Source organism: Crassostrea angulata, chromosome 5, assembly GCF_025612915.1.
Source record: "Crassostrea angulata isolate pt1a10 chromosome 5, ASM2561291v2, whole genome shotgun sequence".
Lineage (NCBI taxonomy): Eukaryota > Metazoa > Mollusca > Bivalvia > Ostreida > Ostreidae > Magallana > Magallana angulata.
Window position 1 is genome coordinate 7,052,980 of NC_069115.1, and position 25,220 is coordinate 7,078,199.

Consider the following 25,220-nt stretch of genomic DNA (forward strand, 5'->3'; position numbering starts at 1 on the left):
ATCAGTTTATCCTCGTATAAACTGGGTAACTATTAAATTCAAATATTCTAAACCTTGTACATTTACAATGTAGTATTTGTCAACATGAACAAATTTAATAATTTTTTGCATATAAATATTTAGCAATACATGCAGTTGATTTCTATTAATGTTTTTGATCATTTTGGCATGTACTAACCGATATTGTTAAAAATATATAAGCAAAATAATAATAATAATAAATCAGTTCTGTATGCTATTGTGATGGCATATAATGCAATTTTTTAAAGTACAGCAGTTATGGTAGTCACAGCAACACAAACAAACATTTTACATTCAGCATAGTGGTAGAAGTCATAGTACGTCATCTTGTCATGGCAACACACACAAATCCTTCGATCATATATTACGTTCAGCTTAGTGAGAGTAGTCATGGCAACGGACACAATTACACTGTCGTCAGAGTAACACCACTACTTGATGTGATTAGTGTTGGTACACGCTACATGAACATATGAACAGTTTTGGTATCAGCCTCCTTTTCTAGTAACCAATTCCTCCACTATAAATAGACTGAAGAGCATCTGTCATCAGTGACGTCTTTCCTGTCAGGACTCCGGATTGCTGGGAATGATATTGGGGTTCCCCCAAGTATTTTGTAAGCTTCGTTGTAAGGTGATGAAACTGACTCGTATCCTAAAGATAGATAAAAAATCCTTACTGTCACAAGATCGAATCGTATATTGATTTATTCAATCAAGCAACATTTTACTTTACAAAAAACACAAAACGACCGAGCAACATGCACTGTGCCTATCATACCTAAATACTGTGCCGGATAACTATGCCAGTGACAAGGTGGCATTTTTGCACCCGCTTTTGATGCAGTTTCGTTAAAAATCTGTATCAACCTTTGTCTGGAGAGTATATACATGTATTAACCACTTTTGTGTAAGTGTGTCTCACCTGACGGGTCAGATATTCACTTTCAAAAATTAATATTTCATAGGAAAAACAATAATTCCCGAAGGAAAAATAATTTCCGTACAGGAGATATTGAAAATCCTATAGGATATTATAAAAAACCCTACAGGAATTATATATTTCCTATTAGATAACGTATTTCCTTCAGGAATTAATTCAGACAGGTAGTTTTCCTACAGGAAATAAGATTTCCTATTGGGTTTTAAAATCGTTTGGGAGTTTCGCTCAAATCCCTATGTTAAATTCCTATAGGAACTTCTTCTATTCTGGTAGGGCATTCGAAATATTCTATTATAGGAAATTTGTTTCGAAAAAAAAATAGATTTTTTTCTACAGGAATGTATTTTTTAAAAGTAAATATCTCAACTATCAGGTGAGATACATGAACAGCAAAAGTGATTGTAAACTCTTTAAGCAATAGTGTAATCTATTATATGACATATTTGAATTTTTCGATACATGCAACTTACACGGTTGCCACCTTTGCACCGGCATAAGTATCCGAAACAGCGCTTACCTTCGACCACCGTGTCTCCTTTTTATATTTTCTAACAATTTAGGTATAAGATACTTATGTTCAGATTAGAACCATTATATATTATATATTATATACAGGACTGCGTTAAAGATCGTAAAAGCTTTTAGTAATCTCAGCAATGAAAATATTTGACGGAAGTAGCTGCATTAATCTTGAACAATATGCTAGTTTAGCAACAACATTAATTAATTCAGTGTGTCCAGTAGGACCTAGATATCTAACAAAGCAGCTAGGATAGCATGCAGCTACGATTTTGCTGACCAAGTATCATCTGAATATGTGATTTTTTTTATACATGAAGTCTAAGAGATATATCTTATTCTGCTTATTGATATTAAAGATTTTTTCCAACAGGATATATACACACGACGAAGCATTGCGGTAAGACTCTAAACAGCTAAACCGCTAAATTCTGGAGCATTGTGATATGAGTTAAAGGACCTCAGACCTTGACACGAGCTGCTGGTCACACTTCCGGGTGAACTTCCGCCATTTTCTCTGTTATTGTTGAAAGTGGAAGTGGTATCAGGGGTATTCCTACGCGACCGATTTCTGTGTGCCCTTATAAGAAAAACAAATGTTTACACCGTATACCATTATAGTAAAACTATATAAGTTAAAGTTTAAAATTTGTGAAATAAAAAAAAATTAATTGTTTTTCCCTTAAAAACGATAATGTGTTCTATATTGGAATAGTCAGAATATGACTTGGTCTTGTCCAGGCCGAATGCTTACCGTATTGCGAAGGAAATGGTTACAAGAGTTAATACCCCTGCCACCACACCAATGGAGATCCACGTAGGGAGGGACAACCCGGCACCTACCAGGATATTGGTCATTAATTCAATCAATCAATTAATCAATCAATACTTCGATCATACATCAATCATACACTAGTAATCCAGATTAAGATTAAACCGTAAACCATTACTAGTTTTCCATCAGGAAACAAATACGAATTTAACTGATCAATGAATATTAGCTTACAACAGCCTTGTTGTTCTTGTGTTTGATTATATTTTTCTACAAATATTTTTGCTAACATTTTATTGTATGAACCACACAGGTGTTCGTCAATTAGTATATCTTTCAGTATCAAAAACAGAGCATAAACTGAGAAAAATTAAATTAATCCTTTAATAAAAATGTAAAACTGACTCACTGTTATCGTGGGACGGATTCTTCCTCCTTCGAAGAGCTGAAAAAGACAGGAATTTATGTAGCCGAAGTGTTATGCAGTTTATAATGTGTCATACAGATTAAGAATTAGACAGCTTAAAAGTTTTACAGCTAATATTAATATAGCTTTTTAAAAAGGTTATAAAGTTTAAAAGCTATTCTGCTTGGGTGGTATATACAGTTTAAGTGTAACACATGTATAAACAGCTTAAGTGCAACACATGTATAAACAGCTAAAGTGTAACACATGTATGAACAGCTTAAGTGCAACACATGTATACACAGCTTAAGTGTAACACATGTATAAACAGCTAAAGTGTAACACATGTATGAACAGCTTAAGTGCAACACATGTATACACAGCTTAAGTGTAACACATGTATAAACAGCTTAAGTGCAACACATGTATACACAGCTTAAGTGTAACACATGTATAAACAGCTTAAGTGCAACACATGTATACACAGCTTAAGTGTAACGCATGTATACACAGCTTAAGTGTAACACATGTATAAACAGCTTAAGTGCAACACATGTATACACAGCTTAAGTGTAACACATGTATAAACAGCTTGAGTGCAACACATGTATACACAGCTTAAGTGAAACACATGTATAAACAGCTAAAGTGTAACACATGTATAAACAGCTTAAGAGTAATACAACTTAATGGTTTAAGACCTTACACATCATATACTTACATACATCTTAAATGTTATACACCTAAGCATAAGATTTATCAGTACATATCAGTACAGGATAAGAGTTATACAACTTTAATGTTATACAGCTAAATAGTAATATAACTATTAACAAATATACATATAAGGTTTAAGAGTTAAAAAGATTGAGTGTTGCACAGTAAAGGTGTTATACAGCTTAAGTGTTAAAAACAGCTGAAGTGTTAAATACAGCTTAAGTGTTAAATATACCTTAAGTGTTAAATACAGCTTCAATGTTAGATAGTTGAAGTCATAAACAGTTGAAGTGTTGTACATCTTAATTGTTAAATACAGCTGAAATGTTACACAGCTGGAGTGTTATACAGCTAAGGTATTAATCAACTGAATTGTTAAACACCTTAAGTGTTGCTTAACTGAAGTGTTACACAGCTGAAAATTTAAATAAAGCTTGAGTATTATACAGATATGTGTTACACAACTGATGTGTTATACTGCCTAAAAGTAAAACAGTTATACCGTTAATGTTCAGGTTTAGAGTTATCAGTACAATCAGTGCAGCTTAACAGTTTTACATTTTTATGAGATTTACAGCTGGAGAGCTATTTACGGTCAACTCAAGAATTATATTACAGCATACGTTTTACAGTTTTACAGCATATAGTTATAAAGCTTACATAACCAATACAAATAATATGATCAATCTACCTAGAATATACACAGGTCAAGTGTACCGAAGCGTTAAATATAAAAAAGAAACACGGAATAGCCAACTGTATAGTACAATTGACGATATAGAGTAAACCCGTAGGAGCCAAATATACATTAAGAACATGAGCGCCAAATATAAACAGTAAACAAGTATGAGCTAAATGTATACACAGATAAATATATACAGCACTCATAGATACTATACAGATGATGTCATTGAGAGTATATATATATCGGAGTGAAAACATCTCCGATTACAAAAAGGGTCTTCTCGCAGCTTGTTTAAATTATATACGATTCATTATATCCATAACTAGCCTAGAGTTACCTCTATTATGTGAATTTTTGTCGCAGTGTGGACCTTTCCAACCCGATAAACAACTCTGTGCGCATGTTCCCGTGACGTCATCACATCCTTCATTTCCATCACAATTGCACGTTTTCTCACACTGGTCACCGAATGAGTAGTTGGAGCACACTGTAGAAGTACTCAAACGGTTGAATGGCAATCAAATAACTAAAGATGTACTTAGTACCAATATTTAAGAACCACTCCGCATTAAAAACATTGCATAGTGTATGTCTGTGAACTTTTTTGTCCAATCAAAGAGTTTCTAATAAAACACATCGGAATTAATACTTTTAAGTAATGAGGGTGGTAGAATATCTTTTTAAGCGTTGTCCCCTTTTTTTTGAAAACCAGACTAGTCCTTAGGATATAATATGCGTTCGACATGTCCTGTTTTTTTTTGGTCACAAAATTAAGAGAGTTAATTTAAAAAATCATTGCTGAATGATAGATTAAAAAAAGTTTTACTTTCAAATTCAAAGAGTAAGGAATACTGTTTACCATTTATTTTAGAATGGTGTGCGCAAATGCTCTAACAAATAGGAACGATCTTTTGATAAAATTTCTACATTGATTTTCTTACCAATGACCTGAATCTCACATATCTGCATGATGGCCATTTTGTTGTCGTCTGCTATCAGGATGAGCAACAGACGGTGCATTGTGACGTTGTCTGGACACGTGATATCCAGGTAGCCATTGGTCAATAGGTTAGTATTATTGATGACGCACCTAGGAACAACCAAATGCAAAGCCAGACCCGCTAAATACGTCACATCTAAAAGAGACACCATCAGAGAAGGAAAGCAAAAGCTAAATTTCATCTTTTGAGACCAACAAAACAAGTGTTAAAACTTATTAAGACAAATATTTTACTGACAAAAAGCCATAAACCATATTTATAAAAAACACCATTAGCTCAAATATATCCTGTGAATGAAAAATTCCATTCACTTGTAAAATTTACCTTTTAGATTATATATTCTGATTCTTTGAATTTCAGAGGGCTTAGTAAGGTTAGCTTCCCAATACGCATTAAAGGATCCTACAGCGGGCGGCGGACAGGTTCTGACGTCGCCGTCAATACTTAACGCTGATTGGATGACCTTATGACCACTGTTTTGAATGGGCGTTTGGAATGAAATTGCTTCTATAAGATTAAAAAGGTGTCATTCTTAAAAGAAAATAAAATTCTTGCCTTATCTAGATCACTGAAGTGAAAAAACACCAAGTATAACATAAATCATCGCGGTCAGGAATAGCTATTATGATATGATCAGACATACTAGTGTTGATCTGACAGGTTGGCCCCGCCCATCCTTGCCGACACGCCCCCTGACACGCCCCAGTACCCGGATGGCAATGTCCCTCACAATGACAGTCGTAGTGTCGCGGACCATATTTGCCAGGAATTACTTTTACAGAGGAATCTGAAACACAATATTTTTTAACTGTCTTTGTCTGTGATAACAATTTTGAACTCTAAAATCCAATAACTTCATAAAACATGAGTGACACAAAATGGGCGTGTTTTATAGCATAACCGGAAAACGGTATTGACTGCCTGCGTAGTAATACATAGAATGTGCTACATAAAAAAATAGTGGTTTAAAAAAATGCTGTTTTAAAGTGTACAGATTGAATGTAAATATAAGTAATAAGCAAACTTTCTTTGAATATGATGAGGTGATAATTTCGGTTGAAGCGTGGACAAATCTATCATAAAACCCTTCGGGCTTTATTGGATTTGACCACGCCCCGAGCAAAATTATCACCTCATAATACTCAAAGAATGATTCCTAATTCCTTAAATAAGGTCGTGTTATGTTTACAGTAAAGTACAGATGAAACAACCAGCAAAATTGTAAATAGAGACACAAAAGAGAAAGAGGGAGAGAATGAGAGAGAGAGAGAAATAGAAAGAAAAAAAGAGAGAGATGTAAATTAATACTACAATTAAAAGGTCATCCGAAAATATTTATACAATGAACATTAAATCTGAATAAAAGTTTCTTTTCAAATTTAAATGTGAGAAGGAAAAATCTGAACAACTGCAATGGTAAAAAATTGAATTTAAATTGTGACACACGGAGGCAAAATATTTAAACATTGACAAAAAGATTACCACAAAGTTCTTCATCTGAGGAGTCATCGCAGTCTGAGAACCCATCACATAGTGTATCCATGGCAACGCAACCTCGACTTTTACACCGGAACTCATTGGGATTCATACATTCTTAAACCAAATGAGAATAAAACTCCAGCTAGAAAATCATATAGTATAGCTAGAGTTTTATATTTTAATTACATAAACTACTATTATAGAACTGCCAATATTGCATTTTGCACCTCTACGTCTTTTAAAAAGTAGATGCAGTTTCCGACAAATTAACTTCATTAAGAGTCATAGACAATTGATTGGAGTTCAAACTACTTATGATAGTGATATATCTCACCTGGGATATGCACCTTATCTTGACTAAAATTATTTCACCTAAACACTAGTATTCTACTGTGGTTCTATTAAAATTAGCGAGAAAAATAACTATCTGTAAATTTACGAATTCCGAATCTGACATGATAAACAAAAATTGGATATATTTCCTGGCGAAATTATAATTATTCTAATCAAATCCTTTAAGAAATGATTGAAACAGAGAATAAAATATCTAAAGAACCTATAAACTAAAGCAATGGTCTACCGTATGATTTATCAATAAAAGGAATTACACCTTAGGATTTAATTATAAAAGAAATTACACCTTTGCCAGGTAAAAAAATTACCACCTTGTCACTGGCACTATCATCCGGCTTCGTGCCATCACATAAACATAGCGGAAGTATAAAAAGATTGCTTTTGATGTGAAATGTTTTAAAAACTCACTGCATGTGATATCTTTTTCGTCTTCTCCTTGTTCACAATCAACAACACCATTACATTTCCATGACAACGGAATACATTCCCTGCTGTGTTCACAATTAAACTGATTTTCTTTGCATTTGCCTTTAAAAAACAATATTTGCATTACACATATTTTTGCATGCAAAGTGTGTGCAAAGCGTCTGCAGTTATAACACTGTAACACCTACAGAGAACTGTTATGTTATAACACTGTAACACCTACAGAGAACTGTTATGTTATAACACTGTAACACCTAAAGAGAACTGTTATGTTAAACGATGAGCGGTTTATAAAAAAGCGTAAAATGTCCAAAATTATTTTATATCATTCGTATGAAACTAAATAAATTGAATTCAGCAGTGCACAAAGCGTTAACTGCTTAATCCAGGTTAAACTCGTATAATTACTTTCAAATTGGTAGACATTGAGTTCATTTCATAGATAAATTGTGTAGCTATTGAATTCATTTCTTAAGGAAGGAGTCTATCTTGTTTCGGACTTGTCAGAAGAAAATTTGATTAAATGTTCATTAATTCAAGATGAAAAGAATTTAAAATGTCATATTTTTCTTTTCTTTTTACTATCATAGAACTTAAACATTGTATTAAAAGTTTAGAATCTCACAAGGATTATATATTTGGCGGAACATTGGCGTAGAAAAATATCACGTTTTTTGCATTTCAGAATTGCTGTAGATTCATGAGTCTATTTAGCATTTTTAAAACAATAACATTAATAATAATGTTGGATTTTTTTAACTAATGTGAACAAATGATAAGGTACTTGGGTTTCAGAGTATGTTTTGAGAATGTGATTTGCCGACCAAATTATCTTCTATTAGCTTTTTAAAGCCCTTATTCTATAAAAAGATTTGTGTGAAAAAATTCCAAAAGAATTTCGATTTTCTCTCTAATTAAATGGTAAATATTCTAGCTTTCCTGTTAATTTAAATCTTAATATAAAGTCTTTATAATAATTATGTAAAAATCGGATATATTCTAATATTGGATAAAAGGATAATCAAAATATCTTCAAAATTTAAGAAAAAAGAGGAAATTCGGGTTGAGCAATAACAATTTTAGTTTTAATATACATTTTAATTTAGAAGTATAATCTGATAGACATTCATATATGCTATCATTTCATTGAAGAATAAAAGCTTCATGTCTTAAACATATGTCTACTTAACTGCAAATAACTACGTTTATTTTTATCATCCTTTATGTTGAGAAAAAAAGTAGTGACCTTGACGTGACCTTTATGCAAAAACAAGATGGTCAAATTTGATTAAACAGATAGAACCATTTGGTTATATGATATGTTTGACGTACTACATTAAAATTTCATGAATTTCTTCATATATGAGAGAGGTTTGATAACGAAATATTTACATTTGCAAATATGTTTCCTTATATGAAACTACAGAATAACGAAAACGTTCTATTCTGTATTTTTTTCATGACGTCATATAATGATCATAGCACGCGCTTATCGATTGTGAACATAAAATCTCGGTAATTTTAACAATTCTGAACAACTGTCTTTTTCAAACGTAAATATAAGTAATAAACAACAATGTTAAAAAGTTCACCGGGATATGAACTTGGTTGGTATACGTGATCTAATCTACTGAAAAGCCCTTCGGGCTTCACAGGATTTGAACACAGGACCAACCCAGTTCACCGGGATATGAACTTGCTTGGTACGTAATCAAATCTTCTGCGAAGCACTTCGGGCTTCGCGGTTTATAAAGCGTAAACTGCCCCAAACCATTTTATCGTATAAAACAAATAAATATTGAATTCATTCCTTAAATCACTTTAACTCATTAAAGTTTATGACGTCATCACTTTATAAATGCTACAGATTATGATGCATCACTTTAAACTCACATACTTTATGCTGTCATCACTTCATACACATCACTTTATACTCATCACAGTAACAATATCACTTTATATCTTATACCTCCTGCTAAATTGTAAGGAAATCATTGGCTAGCAGCAGTCACGTGGAGACCGTGAATATCCCATACACAGTCAGTACAAAATATAGCTCCCTTTGAGCACTATGAAGTCATTCTAATAGTATAATTATGACGTGAGGTTTTGTACCCAAATTGAAACTTGTAGCTTTGTTATAAAACGCTATATCTATGTCATTTACAGTCGGTAAGATATAATCTTTACATAGTCATGTGGTGATTGGGTACGGGATGATACCTGGTTAGTAAATTTCAATATTGACTAACCATGAAGGTATCATCCCGTACCCGGTCAATAAATGACTATACATACCACAGTTTAAGACGTCATCACTTTATACTCACTATAGCTCATGACGTCATCACTTTATACGTACTACACTTTCTTTCGTCAGAGTGATCCCCGCAGTCATTTTCGCCGTCACACCTATCGCCATAGCGGATACAATGTCCGTTTCTACACGTGATCAAGTAGTAGGGGCAATCAGCAACTACATTGTAATATACAACAGTAATCGAACAGTGAGAACATCACACGAATGGCCAGAACATCATACATAGTGATACAATTGCAACATCAGTCGAACAAAAAGAATATCAAACGAAAGCATATATAATACGCACGACATCGCTGATCAACTTCGTCCGAGAAATCCCCGCAATCATTGTTGCCATCACAAGTTTTCTTAAAATCTATGCATTTTTTGTTTGTGCATTCAAACCCAGAACCTGTAAAACATATTATTTTCTTTCTTTATTAAAAGTATATTGAACAAGAATAGAATTCCTGGGTCCCCCGCCGGTCAAGCTGTCTAGTATCGAGTCCATCGACCAAGGCTGATTTTGGAACTTGACCAAGGTATTAGTGGTATAAACATTTAGTATAAATTTAATGAAAATCCGTCAAAATTTGTAGGCATGAGAGCGCTTACAAGGTCAATTTTTGGATAAAACGGAGTCATTATTGCGGTCAAAGTCCCATAACTCCAACAAAAAGTATCGACCAATGCTGATTTTCGAACTTGACCAAGGTAATAGTGGTATAAACATTTGGTATAAATCTAATGAAAATCCGTCAAAATTTGTAGGCATGAGAGCGCTTACAAGGTCAATTTTTGGATAAAACAGAGTCATTATTGCGGTCAAAGTCTCATAACTCCAACAAAAAGTATCGACCAATGCTGATTTTCGAACTTGACCAAGGTAATAGTAGTATATACATTTGGTATAAATTTAATGAAAATCCGTCAAAATTTGTAGGCATGAGAGCGCTTACAAGGTCAATTTTTGGATAAAACCGAGTCATTATTGCGGTCAAAGTCTCATAACTCCAACAAAAAGTATTGACCAATGCTGATTTTCGAACTTGACCAAGGTAATAGAGGTATAAACATTTGGTATAAATCTAATGAAAATCCATCAAAATTTGTAGGCATGAGAGCGCTTACAAGGTCAATTTTTGGATAAAACCGAGTCATTATTGCGGTCAAAGTCTCATAACTCCAACAAAAAGTATCGACCAATGCTGATTTTCGAACTTGACCAAGGTAATAGTGGTATATACATTTGGTATAAATTTAATGAAAATCCGTCAAAATTTGTAGGCATGAGAGCGCTTACAAAAAAGTGTGACGGACGGACACACGGACGCACGGACGCACGGACACACGGACGCACGGACGCACGGACGGACGCCCGGCATTTCTATGTCCCCGCACCGCGTTGCGGCGGGGGACAATTAGAAATGTTTTTATTTGTATCGGTTGCTAAAATAGCTAAAATGATGTTGGAGGCGTTATTGAAATGTTTGGAAAGGAAAAACAAAGTGGATAGATCGTCCTATATCTGAAGTTATGAACGTTAACGTATGTGAAAATAACTCTCATAAGAGGTTCATACCTAAGTTTTTTAATATGTAAATTTTGGCAAAAATCATTAAAAATATAGTGGGACAGATTAATGACATATGTACAGGCTCTTGTTAGAGGGTTAACTATTAATCTCAGCTAATAGAGCGCTTGATTCGAGAGGATCCGAGTCAAAACCCCAAGCAGAGGCAAATTTTCTACCTGTGTAATACACGATAATGATGAAAACACATATGACACATGTGTAAAAATAACAGTAAAAATTTACGTTATGCTTTAGCCTTTTTGTACACTAGCACAGGGATTCAAATGCATAAAAATAACTGTTAACAGTTTAGGTTAAAGTTCAAGGAATGGTTTACTTACATCCCTGGGGACAACCTACTTCATCCGACCAATCAAAGCAATCGTTTCTTCCGTTGCATGTGAGATTCCGATAGATACATCTGTTGTTGTCGCATTGGAACAAGTGACGTTGGTAAGAACAATCTAAATTCACAAATAATATATGTGGTAGTGCTAATTTTGCGTGTGATTAAATAAATAAACAGATCAATTATGGCACGCCAAATTCACAAACGTAGTTTCACAGTCGATAAACTAGGTTTATCAGCTGTTAACTATAGTTTACTGATCCTAAACTATAGCTAACGATTCGTTAACTATGGTTTACATCCGTGAAACTATATTTTACGAATGTAAACTATAGTTTCCGAATGATAATCATAGTTTATCGATCTGTAAAAACGTTAACAATAGATTTTGCTGATAAATATAGATTCACATTTGTTAATTTTAATTCACAATCGTAAACTATAGTTAAGAGTTGTTAATTATAGTTTCACAAATCGTGAAACTACATTTATTATACAAATTCACAAAAATGAGCTAAACATAGTTTCACAGTCGATAAACTAGGTTTATCGACTGTTAACTATAGTTTACGGATCGAAAACTATAGTTAACGACGTTTTATACTCTGTCCCAAGATATTTTGGATTCACGTTTGGCTGAATTGTTTCATATCTATAAATACCTCAGGATTCAAACGATGTTCATTCAAAAGTATGAAAAATTTCCAAGATTTCTCAGTCAAAACGCCCCTGTTAGCTTATCAGGTTTCAATACAATGCTAAAAAATGTGATATCTACGGAGATTTTGCATTGCAGCAAGCCCGGATGGTAACGTTGAAATATTGCGCGATGTATTCCGAGTGTATTCCGAATGGAGAAAAGATGTAAACATTCCCCATTTTAAATCTCCGTAAGGAATCTGTTTTCGTTCCAGTGAAAGATGATAATGTGTCAATGAAATTATCTTGGAAAATATCCCTTTCAACTATTTCAATTGCACTTCTTTCACAGGTAAGTGTATTTTTATTAAAAATCGTCCAAATGTGCAGCATAAATATCTTGGGACAGACTATAATTTATATTTCACGTCTGTAAACTATTGTATTTTGATAATTTTACTTTATAAATAATGAAAACGAAATGTTTAAAATTACTTGCATTGTTGTATTCTATCCTTTATCATTTCGTGTAACTTTTAATTGAAATGTTACATTAAAGTTTTAAAATTCAGAGAATTTAAAACTATCTATAACAATTTGGCAAGGGGGGAAATTGTTATAGATAGTTTTAAATTCTCTGAATTTTAAAACTTTAATGTAACAGGTTATAATTTCTGAGTGTTAACTCAGCACAAGTTAATTTTTCTATTTTTAGCATTTTAGAGTTACAATTTTTATTTCAAAATCATTTAAATTTTACTTATTTTAAATGCTTTGTTTTTTTTCTCACTGTTAAAAGTTAAACTTTATTTCTTAATCGAGGAAATTTATTGGTAGCGTTTTACTTTTTAATTGTATAACCATGGCATCTAAACAATTTGACACTTTTCTGGAAATTATTTAGTTACGACAGATTGTCGGACAATAAGTTAATTTGTTAAATAAACTGACAAATTCCTCGTTCAGGCAAACCTTTGAAGATAAATTCTTTGTGTTATCAGAGCGACACTTTAGCGACTCGCGAAGATTATTCTATTTTCATTACGTCAGAAAACTTATTTACTCATTTCGGCTTTACTTAATCTTCTCTTTGTTATCATACGTACATCGAAATTCATCTAATTGACTATATCACCTTTTTGGCCTTTAGTAATCAGTGTCAGCTCGTAGAAGAAATTCTGTGAAATTAGCCCGCTAGCATTTAAATCAAGTATCCTGATTGGTCAATGAGAGCAATTCCAAATTAAGCCGGATGGTTGGTGAATTTACTTAATTCACTTTCCATCCGACGTCTAAAGAATAAAGAACTTGTTTTAATTTTACGGAATTGTTTCTCTTTTCCATTAGCAACCAGTAGAAAGCCGAGTGGCATCCTACCAAGCTATTCCCCAACTTAATCATATTCACAAACAGAGAAAGTCTCTGTGTGAAAGAAATACAGCATTGTTAAATATATAGGTATTTATGACAACTAAATTGCCAAGAGATATTTGTAAGTATTTAAGGAAACTCAGCTCTACTGTATTCCATAAATCGGTAAAATATCCCCAGAAATGCACATTATTAGATTTACATAGCTAATTATAGCGAGAGTGACTGAAAGTATAGGAATTCGAAGTTGCTGATATCATTTTAAACTGTTCAATAACATAAACGTTATCATTTTACTACAAATGTTAAAGGCTGTGGGACTGTGTGTTTTACTCATATATCAAATACACGTGAGTGTGCAAATGAAAATGTTATTTATTATATTGTATGAACTATTAATATGTATATTAATTATTGTAGGGCTGATCCCTTGTATATCAAAGTCCTGGGGTCAGACGAATTAATGAGTTATCCCACGACCGGCCTGTTTTTCATCCTTAAAAAACCGGACGCCATTGCCAGAACTAATAATTTCTGATCATTAGATAACAAAAAATACAAAAATGTTATAATCCTGCGAGACCTTAAATTTTCATGCAGGCTAAGAAATGAAAGTTGCAGATGGAATGATAAAAATCTCAAGCTTTAAATTGAATTTTCATGAAGTTAATTAACTGATGTAGATTAAAAAAAGATGACAAACAAACAGTTGATGTTTATGTAAATTTAACCATTTACCTCCTCCACATAGTGATGGCGTCTCATCGGACCAATCGGAACAGTCCTTATTTCCATTACATATTCTAGATTTGTTTATGCAATTTCCATCAAAGTAACATTTATGTTGGAAATCTGTGCATCTCTCTACAATGAATTATCAGTAAACATACACTATGAGAACTAGAATCAAAGAGTTTACTGTGTATGGCCTAAAATCAAGAGGAGGAACGGAAATCGATAATGCTTTTTGTAAAGACAAAAAGCAAAATCAGCCTAATAGGTCAATTCTTTTGTTCTGAACAAGTGATCCTTTTAAGTGATACATGTCCTATCAACGGCATTTGGACGTTGAGATATTCGTTATAAATTGATTTTACTAATTAAAATATGACGTCATGTAAACGTTAACCATGCGTCGGATTTTATCGAGTTCAAGATCGACGAAATCGATCGTCCAACACTTACGACAGAGGCTGTCATTTTCATCCGAGCCGTCGCCACAATCATCGATGACGTCACACTGGAGATTCCACTTTATACAATTTCCATTATCACATTCAAAATCAGCAAAACCACATCTACCTGAAAAATATTCTAAATTAAAAAAAAAATGAAATTGTTCATCAATTGTGATTATTGGAAACCATTTTTAAGAAATAATTTTGACCTCAGTTTGAGTTATCTATATGAACAAATGAACATATTGTATACTTTAATTTTTAGCATAAAATTGTACATGTTGGAGACCCATTCATGCACAATATTATATTCAGTAAAACGTCATTTTAAAATCTTATTTCAGATTTATGAATCTTTAAAAGATCTCTTTCAAAGTCTGGTTTCATCGTTGAAAAACTAAGAGAATCTCTTTACTTCCATTATTTATATCCGATAAAATAAAAATATTGCTTATTTTTGGTGACAAATAAGGCATTTGAATTTAAGAAAAAGCCTTCAAGTTTAAAAATATATTGAATTTTTTTTAATTTTTTTTTTGGGGGGGGGGGGGGGCAGACACTTTTCATAGACGTAATAATATAAAAAATTAATCATGGGAAAATTGAACCCAAACCAAAATTTATGGAAAGTTTTAAAAACTAGAATGAATTTAACATACATGTAAAGATCAAATCGATTAAGTTTAAATCGTTGGTGATTTTGTTTGCATCGACAAGAGATTGATCTATAACAACTTTTTACCCTGTTATAAAGTCACTTATAATCTCTCTCTCTCTCTCTCTCTCTCTCTCTCTCTCTCTCTCTCTCTCTCTCTCTCTCTCTCTCTCATAAATAGGTAAACAACGTCTTTATCAGTTGAACAAACAGAGTTGATAAAAAAACAAATACAACATGATATAATATGTACATACCTCCCCGTCAATAGAGCAATCTGGAAAAAATAAAGTTAAAATAATAACAGTCTATATCAAACGGACTTACCGGATCTGCTGATATTAATTTGGGAAAAAATCAGCAACACAATAGCGACCGATCTCTCCAGCATTTCCTTGGAGGGATTGGGTATTGCTAAATATGCATGGACCGCATGTCATGTTCTTATCTGCAGCCAGAGGAACGATTTGTGTATACCTGCGTTTAAACGTTACTCCAATACTGTGGTCAGGATAGGCACAGAGCCCTAACGGTTATCTGTATTGACTAAACCTGAGTACCCGTACCCCGCACTGAACCCCAACAGCTACCTAGATATTTCATTAATCAGAATAGCAATACACCTATCGTTAGCTCCTCCTCTTTTTTACTTGACATCAGCTACCATATATACACACACATCACACACTGTCAAGAGTGCATGGGAGGGTAGTCCGAGGGGACGTGGGGGGGGGGGGGGGGGTATACACAGAATAACAAAATTTACCTGACCTACTACCTTAATAGAAGTTAATGTAATGAGCGAGATTTTCTTATACATCCAGTGGGTACTAGTATCCCTTTACTACTTTTCTATAAAGAGATGTTTCAATTCGATGATATGAATTGAATCCAAAACAATGATGTTTTATATAGATAAGAGGACACAAAAAATCTTTCATCTCATGATGCGATTTTAAAATTCGTCAAGGAGTAACCAGGAACGGCAAGATTGAATGCAAGTTTGAAATTTAAATCTAATAAATTAGTGAAGTAGTAAAAAATATCTAATTTTTCGTGCAAAACATACATATTTTAACAAGAGGCCCAGGGGCCACATTGCTCACCTGAGCAACAATTGCCTTAATTCTGATCAAATTAGCATTACAGTATCAAAATATCTTGACAACTATGTACAGTAGATCTTGCTAAAAAATTTGAAAATCTGCCAATTTTTATCCACCTCTTTCTTTTGGTAAATACCAAGCCCCTTTTGTTTTTGTACCTGTAAGAAGATTTTTCTCTATTTCTTTATACCCCCCCCCCCCCCCATTTTTTGGCCCCACTTTTCTCTAGGGTATTATGGTTTCATCAAACTTATATCTGCATAACCTGGGCTTTCACATAAGTACTGAGTTTTGGACTGAAAACTTTCCCAGAATATTTTTAAAGATTTTCTCTATATATGTATATGTAAAAATTCAAACCGCCATCACGGCCCTGACCTACTACTAGGTAACTAGGCTACTAGAGAACTTGAATTTACACTACCCGAGGATGCCTCTACACAAGTTTAAGCTTTTCTGGCCAAATGGTCTTTATGAAGAAGATTTTTAAAGATTTTCTCTATATATTCCTATGTAAAAATGTATCCCCCATTGTGGCCCCGCCCTACTCCCAGGGACCATGATTTGAACAAACTTGAATCTACATTATCTGAGGATGGTTACCAGCTAATTTGAGCTTTCTTGGTCAAATAGTTTTTGAGAAAAAGATTTTTAAAGATTTTTTCTATATATTCCTATGTAAAACTTGATCCCCCAATTGAGGCCCCACCCTACCCCCAGGGACCATGATTTGAACAAACTTGAATCTACACTATCTGAGGATGCTTCCACTCAAGTTTGAGCTTTCCTGGCCTAATAGTTTTTTAGAAGAAGATTTTTATAGATTTTCTCTATATATTCCTATTTAAAACTTGATCCCCCTATTGTGGCCCCACCCTACCCCCGGGGACCAAGATTTGAACAAACTTGAATCTACATTATCTGAGGATGGTTACCCGCCAATTTGAGCTTTCTTGGCCAAATAGTTTTTAAAAGAAATGTTTTTAAAGATTTTCTCTATAAAACTCCTGTATAAAAATTTATCCCCCAATTGTGGCCTCTCCCTACCCCCGGGGACCATGACTTGAACAAACTTGAATCTACACTATCTGAGGATGCTTCCACTCAAATTTGAGCATTCCTGGCCTAATAGTTTTTGAGAAGAAGATTATCTCTATATATTCCTATTTAAAACTTGATCCCCCAATTGTGGCCATACCCTACCCCCGGGGACTATGATTTGAACAAACTTGAATCTAAACTACCGGCCTAATAGTTTTTGAGAAGAAGATTTTTAAAGATTTTCTCTATATATTCCTATGTAAAACTTGATCCCCTGATTGTGGCCCCACCCTACCCCCGGAGACCATGATTTGAGCAAACTTGAATTTACACTACCTGTGGATGCTCCCATTTTAATTTGAGCTTTTCTTGCCAAATAGTTTTTGAGAAGATTTTTAAAGATTTTCTCTATATATTCCTATGTAAAACTTGATCCCCCTCTTGTGGCCCCTCCCTACTCCCGGGGACCATCATTTGAACAAACTTGAATCTACACTACCTGAGGATGCCTCCACACAAGTTTAAGCTTTTCAGGCCGAATAGTTTTTGAGAAGATTTTTGAAAAATACCAACAAATTTTCAATAATTCTCAATTATCTCCCCTTTAAAGAGGGCGTGGCCCTTCATTTGAACAAACTTGAATCCCCCTCACCTAGTGGTGCTTTGTGCCAAATTTGGTTGAAATCTGCCCAGTGGTTCTTGAGAAGAAGATGAAAATGTGAAAAGTTAATGATGACGACGACGACGCCAACAACGACAGACAACGGACAAATTGTGATCAGAAAAGCTCACTTGAGCCTTTGGCTCAGGTGAGCTAAAAAGCGGAAATCTATGTAATGGCACTTTCAAATATATATATTTTTAATTCACCTACAGTCATCTACATACTGTTCATGAAATATTTTTTTATTCTAGGATCCAAAAGTACTGAGCATTTTATCTTGTATTCTTAAATTTCAACAATTTATAAATTTAAATCTGGATTAAACTGATGTCCTCAGTATTTAAATGACCCGCGCATAAGCAATGAAAAGACAAACAATAATGTGGCAAATAATAAGGCATGATAAAAACAGCTTAATTATTTATTAATTATATATTCCTATGTGAAAGGTCAACCCCCCATTGTGGCCCCACCCTACCCCTGGGGGTCAAGATTTTTACAACCTAAAATCTACACTACATGAGGAAGCTTCCACACAAGTTTCAGCTTTCCTGGCTTATTGCTTTCTGAGAAGAAGATTTTTAAAGATTTACTCTATAGAATATATTCTATGTAAACCTTTGACACCCCTATAGTGGCCCCACCTTACCCCAAGGGACCACGATTTGAACAAACTTGCATCAACACTATCTGAGGATGCTTCCACACAAGTTTCAGATTTTCTGCTCAAATGGTTTTTGAGAAGATTTCTGAAAGGTATCAGCAAATTTTCAATAAATCCTAATTATCTCCCCTTGAAAAAAATTTTGTGGCCCTTTATTTTGGCAAATTTGAATCCCTTTTACCCAATGATGCTTTGTGTCAAGTTTGGTTGAAATTGTCCCAGTGGTTCTGGAGAAGAAATCGAAAAATGTAAAAAGCTCAGGTGAGCTCAAAATGAAAAACAAACAAAATATAAACTTATTGAACATTTTATTTTACATCATTCAAAGTATTATTATGTACATTGTACAAGTAATATAGCACATAGTTATGATCATTTGATAAACATTAATATGGTAAAATAATAATATCCTCTATTACACAGTCTGTGAAAAATTCACATACATTTTCATGTTTAAAACATCAGATAAAATACATACTCAAGAAAAATGTAATGGTTAGACCCGAAATGAGCTTGACAGAGAGAGAGACAACCACTTAAATATGAGGATGATATATAAATAATGATTCATAATACATACAATAGATAACAAAAATAAAATGGCTTCTGCCAAAGCATCATACATGTAACCAACGCTGTATAGGTCTAATGATCAGTCTTTCTCTTTCTCAGTCCACTTCTGTCACCATGAAAATTTCCACTGTATAGGTCTAATGATCAGTCTTTCTCTTTCTCCGAGTCCACTTCTGTCACCATGATGGTTTCCACTATGTTGTTAGAGGATGATTGTCCGCTCTCCAATGACAAAGACTCGCAGGAGACCACCGTGACATCCATAGTGTCCTTAACCCCTGACCTTGCGTTGGCAACAGCCTGCTGAACTGCAATCTGTCGCTGGGCCCGCTCCGCCATCAATGCATGTGACATCTTAACTTGGTGCTCCATTTTGAGGGCATTTATTGCCTGCAGATATAAGAAGATAAATGAAGTAATATTGAGGGCATTATTGCTCGGTATCTTGGTCGGTATCTCTGACAAGATTTGCAATATTTGGCCAGAAAGTGTAACAAATGTTGCAATAATTTGCCAGTAACTGTAACAAGTGTTGTTATAATTTTGCCAGAAATTGTAACAGGTGTTGCAACAATTGGCAGTAATTGTGATGAGACTGGTAATACTTGGCTAGTCACTGTAACAAGTATTGCAATACTTGGCCAGTAACTTTAACAAGACTGGTAATACTTGGCTAGTCACTGTAACAAGCATTGCAATAATTACACAGTAACTGTATCAAATGTTGCAATACTTGGCCAGTAACTGTAAAAAGCTAGGTGTTGTGTTACTTTGCCAAAAATTGTAACAAGTACTGCCATACTTGGCCAATAAATGTAACAAGCATTGCAATAATTACCCAGTAACTTTATCAAATGTTGCAATACTTTGCCAGTAGGTGTTGTGTTACTTCGCCAAAAATTGCAACAAGTACTGCAATACTTGGCCAGTAATTGTAACAAGATTGGTAACACTTTGCCAGTAACTGCCTCACCTCTTGTTTCTCTTTCTCCATCTGGGCTTTGACCTGCTGGACTGCGGCGTCCCTGAACAGTTGAGTCTGTTGTTTGGCCTGCTCTATCATGGACTTGAGCTGCTGGGCCTGTAGTAACATGTTGTTGGCCAACTGTAACGAGAAAGGAGGGAAACTGCGGGTCATGTCAGTCAAACTGCAGTAAAACATGTTTATACTTTATCGCAGTAGTCAAGCAATTTTGATTTGCTATAAATTCAACATGATTTGTTAAATCAGATTTAGATTTATCATACATTTTTTAGTTTAAGGGAATTGACTGTAAGCATGACTTTGTTATAACTGTGTCTGCTGTAACTCCTCTCTGTACAGATTAACATAATGACAGCAAACACACTTATAATGATTTCCCACTTTCAGCATTTATTACATTATCATATAAAGTTTCATTTCCTGTAGTCTAAAAATGCATGAATAAACTTATCAGGTCTAAGGGATTACAATTAAAGAAAGGAATCAACATGGTTTGTTCTTGACTCTATGACACAAGCTTTACTATCTGCATGTAGTTAAACAAGGGTCCTAAACATGTGACTGAATTTTTATTTAGAAAACATCACATGGACCAAGACCGTTTTGATGGTTAATCAATGTAACCATATACATCTTTATATATGGTTACATTGAAATCAACATCAAAACAGGCTTGGTCCCTATGGAATACATGTTCAATACCTCCACAATAGTGATTTAAAATGCGAAAATATAATCAATCAGAATTCATCACAGGGACAGGAAGATAAAGATAGCTTGCCCCTGTCAACAAAACCACACCCCCTCCCCCAACAAGGAATATAATTTTTGATCTCTGACCCAGGAACTTAATTGTCCACTGACCTCCTCTAGTTGCCACCATTGTCTCTGCTCTGACATGTCTGGTACGGACAAGATGGCTGCATTTGTAAGACCGCCATTGGAAGATTTCACATCAGAAATAGGTGCCATAACAACAGCATCTGTAACCCAAAAAATAAAATCATACATCACATAGCAGATGGTAACAGTGAATATCTACTTTGTCATCGAGAACCAATCTAAAGGCTCTATGGTAGAAACTCAATTTAAAGCATAATGAGCTGCAATTTTCATGATGAAATATTTTTTTTTTTTACAAAAATGATATTTTCTACAAAAATGACAAAAATATTATGGTTTTTAAATTTCTATTCGCCAAATTTTTGTGAAAGAGGCTGTTAAGAAGCCTTAATTGGAGCAAAATTGAATTATTGTCGTCCTGTACAAAAATTGATTTGCTATATGCTCCTTAGAAGAGAAATCTTTCCTCTGACAAAAATTAATGATTTTTTCTAATCTTATTTATCATAAAAGTTAAAGTTATATGCAGACTTATCATACTAGCAGCTTTTTGCAGCAAAATAAAATTCTAAAAAATACAGCTCATATTGCTTTAAAATGTGACCTTGTAAAATTCATAAGAAAGACAAGCATTTGGGTTACAAAAAATATGCATAAAGATTATTGCACTCATTTTGTTAACATGATGAAAATTCCATGGCAAAAAATCCTATCTTGAAATCATAGTTATTATTCTATCAATACAAAGGTTTATGTGATAAACTGTAATTATCAAAATGTACATGTATCATGTACCTCCTGTTGTGAGAAACGTTCCCAGATTGTCAGCTGTGGTCAGGATCTGCATCTGCATGGTCTCGCCCTCTGACGTGGTCACTTTGATTGGCTGGGCAGTGTGTGTCTGTCCACCAATTGAAACCATCACAGCTACAGGAGAAAAGAGAGTCAGGTCTCTTGTCCAATTATCACAAAATTATAAAAATCTTAATGGGCCACTCTAGCTACACTCTGGACACTTGTAGGAAAAATCCATAACAGCTAGAGCAAGGTGAAAATCATAAGTAAATGGCAAATCTAACTTATCTCTTAGCTCTAATATTTTCTATTAATTATTGATAATTGCAACATTTTCTAAAAATCATTAATAATTGCAACAAAGTGTGTAGATTTCATTCTTATTATTTTTGAGGAAAAAAAAGGATATACAAGAATTTAGATAAAAAATAATTAATAAATACTTTATCTGATTAAATCAATATATTTATGTATAAACATGACTGTTTTTATAAATACACAAGCATAAATCATACACTAAAATTGCCATAGATACATACCTCCCGTATCCTTGCTGATGCTATTGGCTGGTACGATGGTTGCTAAGGAAACAGGTGAAGTGACATTTGAGATTTGCTGCTGAGAAGGGGGAGGGGCAGGCGATTTCACCGAGTTAATTCTCTGTTTTTTGATTGGGAGAGGAGATGACAATGGAGGGGAAGGGGGACAACTCTCGCTGTCCTTCTTGCGTCTTTTGTAAGGAACGAACAGTCGCACTGGACCAGTCTGAAAAACGAGAGGCCCATGGGCCTTAAAAGTCACCTGAGTATAATTCAAATCTTTAAATTAATATTCTTATAGATTTTAGCTAAATTGTTTTGGAAGATTCTCAGCTAAACTGAACAGAAATGTAATTTTCAAATCAGTGACACATTATCTGATGCCTAAATTTAAACATCATTTAAACCATTGTATCAATATGCTCCATTAAAAATTTTCAAGTTTTAAGATAAAAGCAAATTTCTTACAACTGTTTCATCATCACAGCAAGCAGCACAGGTGCAGGACGTAGCGTGTGGCTGTAGCACACCATCCTCTATCAGACACTGTAGGGTCCGCCCACCATAGCGTATGCTCCTCTTCCAGTCCTTGCTGCTTGCCCGTCCGCTCCGGGCCTCAAACTCGTTGGGTGTAAACCATTCGCCATCACTTTTTATGCACCTTCCTCGTCCACCTAAAATATATTAAGCATACATTTGCAGATTATGTTTGGTTGTTTGTTGTATGGTGTTGTGATTTATATACTATATTCCATACACTGCATGGACATGATCATTCTCGCCAATGACCAAAGTTTCTCACAATGCAGTGCATTGTTACATCTTTTTTCACATATAATTTTATCTGTTGATTAAATGACGTAACAATACACTGGAAAGAAATGGTACTAAACAAATATTGGTCTTATGCTAGTAGAATCTTTTAGAATTAATCAAATGAGGATGCCACTTTTACATAATTGTACCTGATCCAAACTTATTTTTGTACAGTTCCCCGTTAGAATTCTTGCATCTCACTGGAAGAATATTGCCTTGAACAGATTCGTCCCACGTGTATTTGAACCCTTTCTCTCTACTGAGTGGGGTGGCTGGGGTAGGAGGGGGGAGTGGAGTGGTGGGGGTTTTAAGCCCCGAGTCAAAGGTTTGATCATGGATCACAATGTGCGTGGTTTTTATTTCCTCTTGAATTTGTTCTGCTGGAACAAGGCCCTGTGTTGTGGTCACGTACAGCTGAGAGGGAATCGCCTGGTGACCCTCGGCATTTACCGTGTTGTTGGCATCGCCACCGGCGTTAGTTTGTTGATGATCGTCCGTAAAGGCCGAGTCGTCTCCATTCGGAAGCTCTTCGGAAATGTCGACTTCTGACATTACGGAAAAATTACGGAAATATTGACTGATGCATTCTCAATAAATTTGATTTTATGAGTCATATTTTGGCTTATATCTGTTACTTTACAGAAGATCAGGTTGTTTCCCAGCCTCAGTCATATGGTTTCAGCTTCATGATTCGTGTAATCCCAGGTTTTCTGGACAATGACGAAGATATCCGTTCTTTTACGAGTAATGGCGGAAAAGTACGTCAATTAGTCTCAAACCAAAAATTAAAAAAAAAGTAAGGTTATACATTTTTAAATTTTTTTTAACATAATTTATAAAGATCTCACTGTAATTTAGCTGAACATCAATTTTTTCTTAACGAATAAAATTCTTATTCTTCAAAGTCATTTGGTTAGAGAGTAATCAGCCATAAATCGAAAATGGAACCCTGTACATATTGGCATGTTTTGCTAGCTTCAATTTTGTTACTCAATCATATGAGAACATCTGGATGAATATCTGTAATAATTCTTTTTAAAAGTATGTTTATTGAGAGAAATGCACATGAAATGGTAATGATTAATGAGAAAGATAGAACTATTTTAACAAGAGATTGGCCTTTTGGTAGTCGTGTAAACAGCAATGTGACATAGGCCTGTCTATTTCATTGCTGTCCACTCAGCCATTACTCTTTGAAATCAACAAGATTTGTCTGGCTCTTGAGCTAAGACTATGCAATCTGTGCATATTTCGCTTGAAACTGCGTCATTTAACTTGTTTTGACGTAAGAAATAGATAGCTACGTCCAACCGAAAGTCCAAGGTCTTGTTAAAATGGTTCTAACTGGTAAAATTAAGCAGGCGGGACACGCCAGTATAATGATTTTAATTGCGACAAGTGACAGAAGTTTGGGATGAATTTACAGGCATGAATTATGAAGGACTTGCCCAATATTTGGTAAATATGCTGGTCAAAATATCAAGCCAAACAAAATCTCTAATAGATGAATAATTGACATCAGGTTCTTAGGCCCCTTCTACCTATTTGTTTGAGACGGTTCGCCACAATTCGTTCAAATTCTATTTTAAACTTAAACTTTGTCCAAAGTCTCCCCCCCCCCCCTTTTTTTTTTTAGTTCTTTTGAGATTAAAAGTTTTGTAATAAACACAGTGAACAATTTTTCCTTTCATATTACCAATAAAATTAAGGATAATAATAAAATAAATGTATATTGATAAAAGATGATTGGTAAATTGTTGTTATTTTTAGTACTGGCTGCAAACTAGTGAGCATCTTCTTAA

At 34.3% G+C, this 25,220-nt stretch overlaps 2 protein-coding genes across 4 annotated transcripts in view; one reads left to right on the top strand and one right to left on the bottom strand.

Annotated features, from left to right (window-relative positions):
- LOC128184831 (protein PAT1 homolog 1-like) overlaps positions 1–25,220 on the top strand; it is an 89,975-nt gene that overhangs the window by 46,638 nt on the left and 18,117 nt on the right. The window lies entirely within an intron of this gene.
- Positions 236–24,175, bottom strand: LOC128184854 (uncharacterized). Its single transcript, XM_052854477.1, has 20 exons — positions 23,568–24,175; positions 23,071–23,276; positions 22,603–22,828; positions 22,064–22,195; positions 21,290–21,408; positions 20,414–20,545; positions 19,693–19,830; positions 11,571–11,664; positions 9,932–10,036; positions 9,685–9,798; positions 7,305–7,424; positions 6,546–6,656; positions 5,707–5,850; positions 5,388–5,570; positions 5,004–5,198; positions 4,400–4,549; positions 2,664–2,699; positions 2,237–2,321; positions 1,950–2,062; positions 236–675 (listed from the first exon to the last, which is right to left on the bottom strand). Exons 1-20 carry the CDS (start codon positions 23,968–23,970, stop codon positions 542–544), a joined length of 2,940 nt encoding a protein of 979 aa, XP_052710437.1. The 5' UTR covers positions 23,971–24,175; the 3' UTR covers positions 236–541.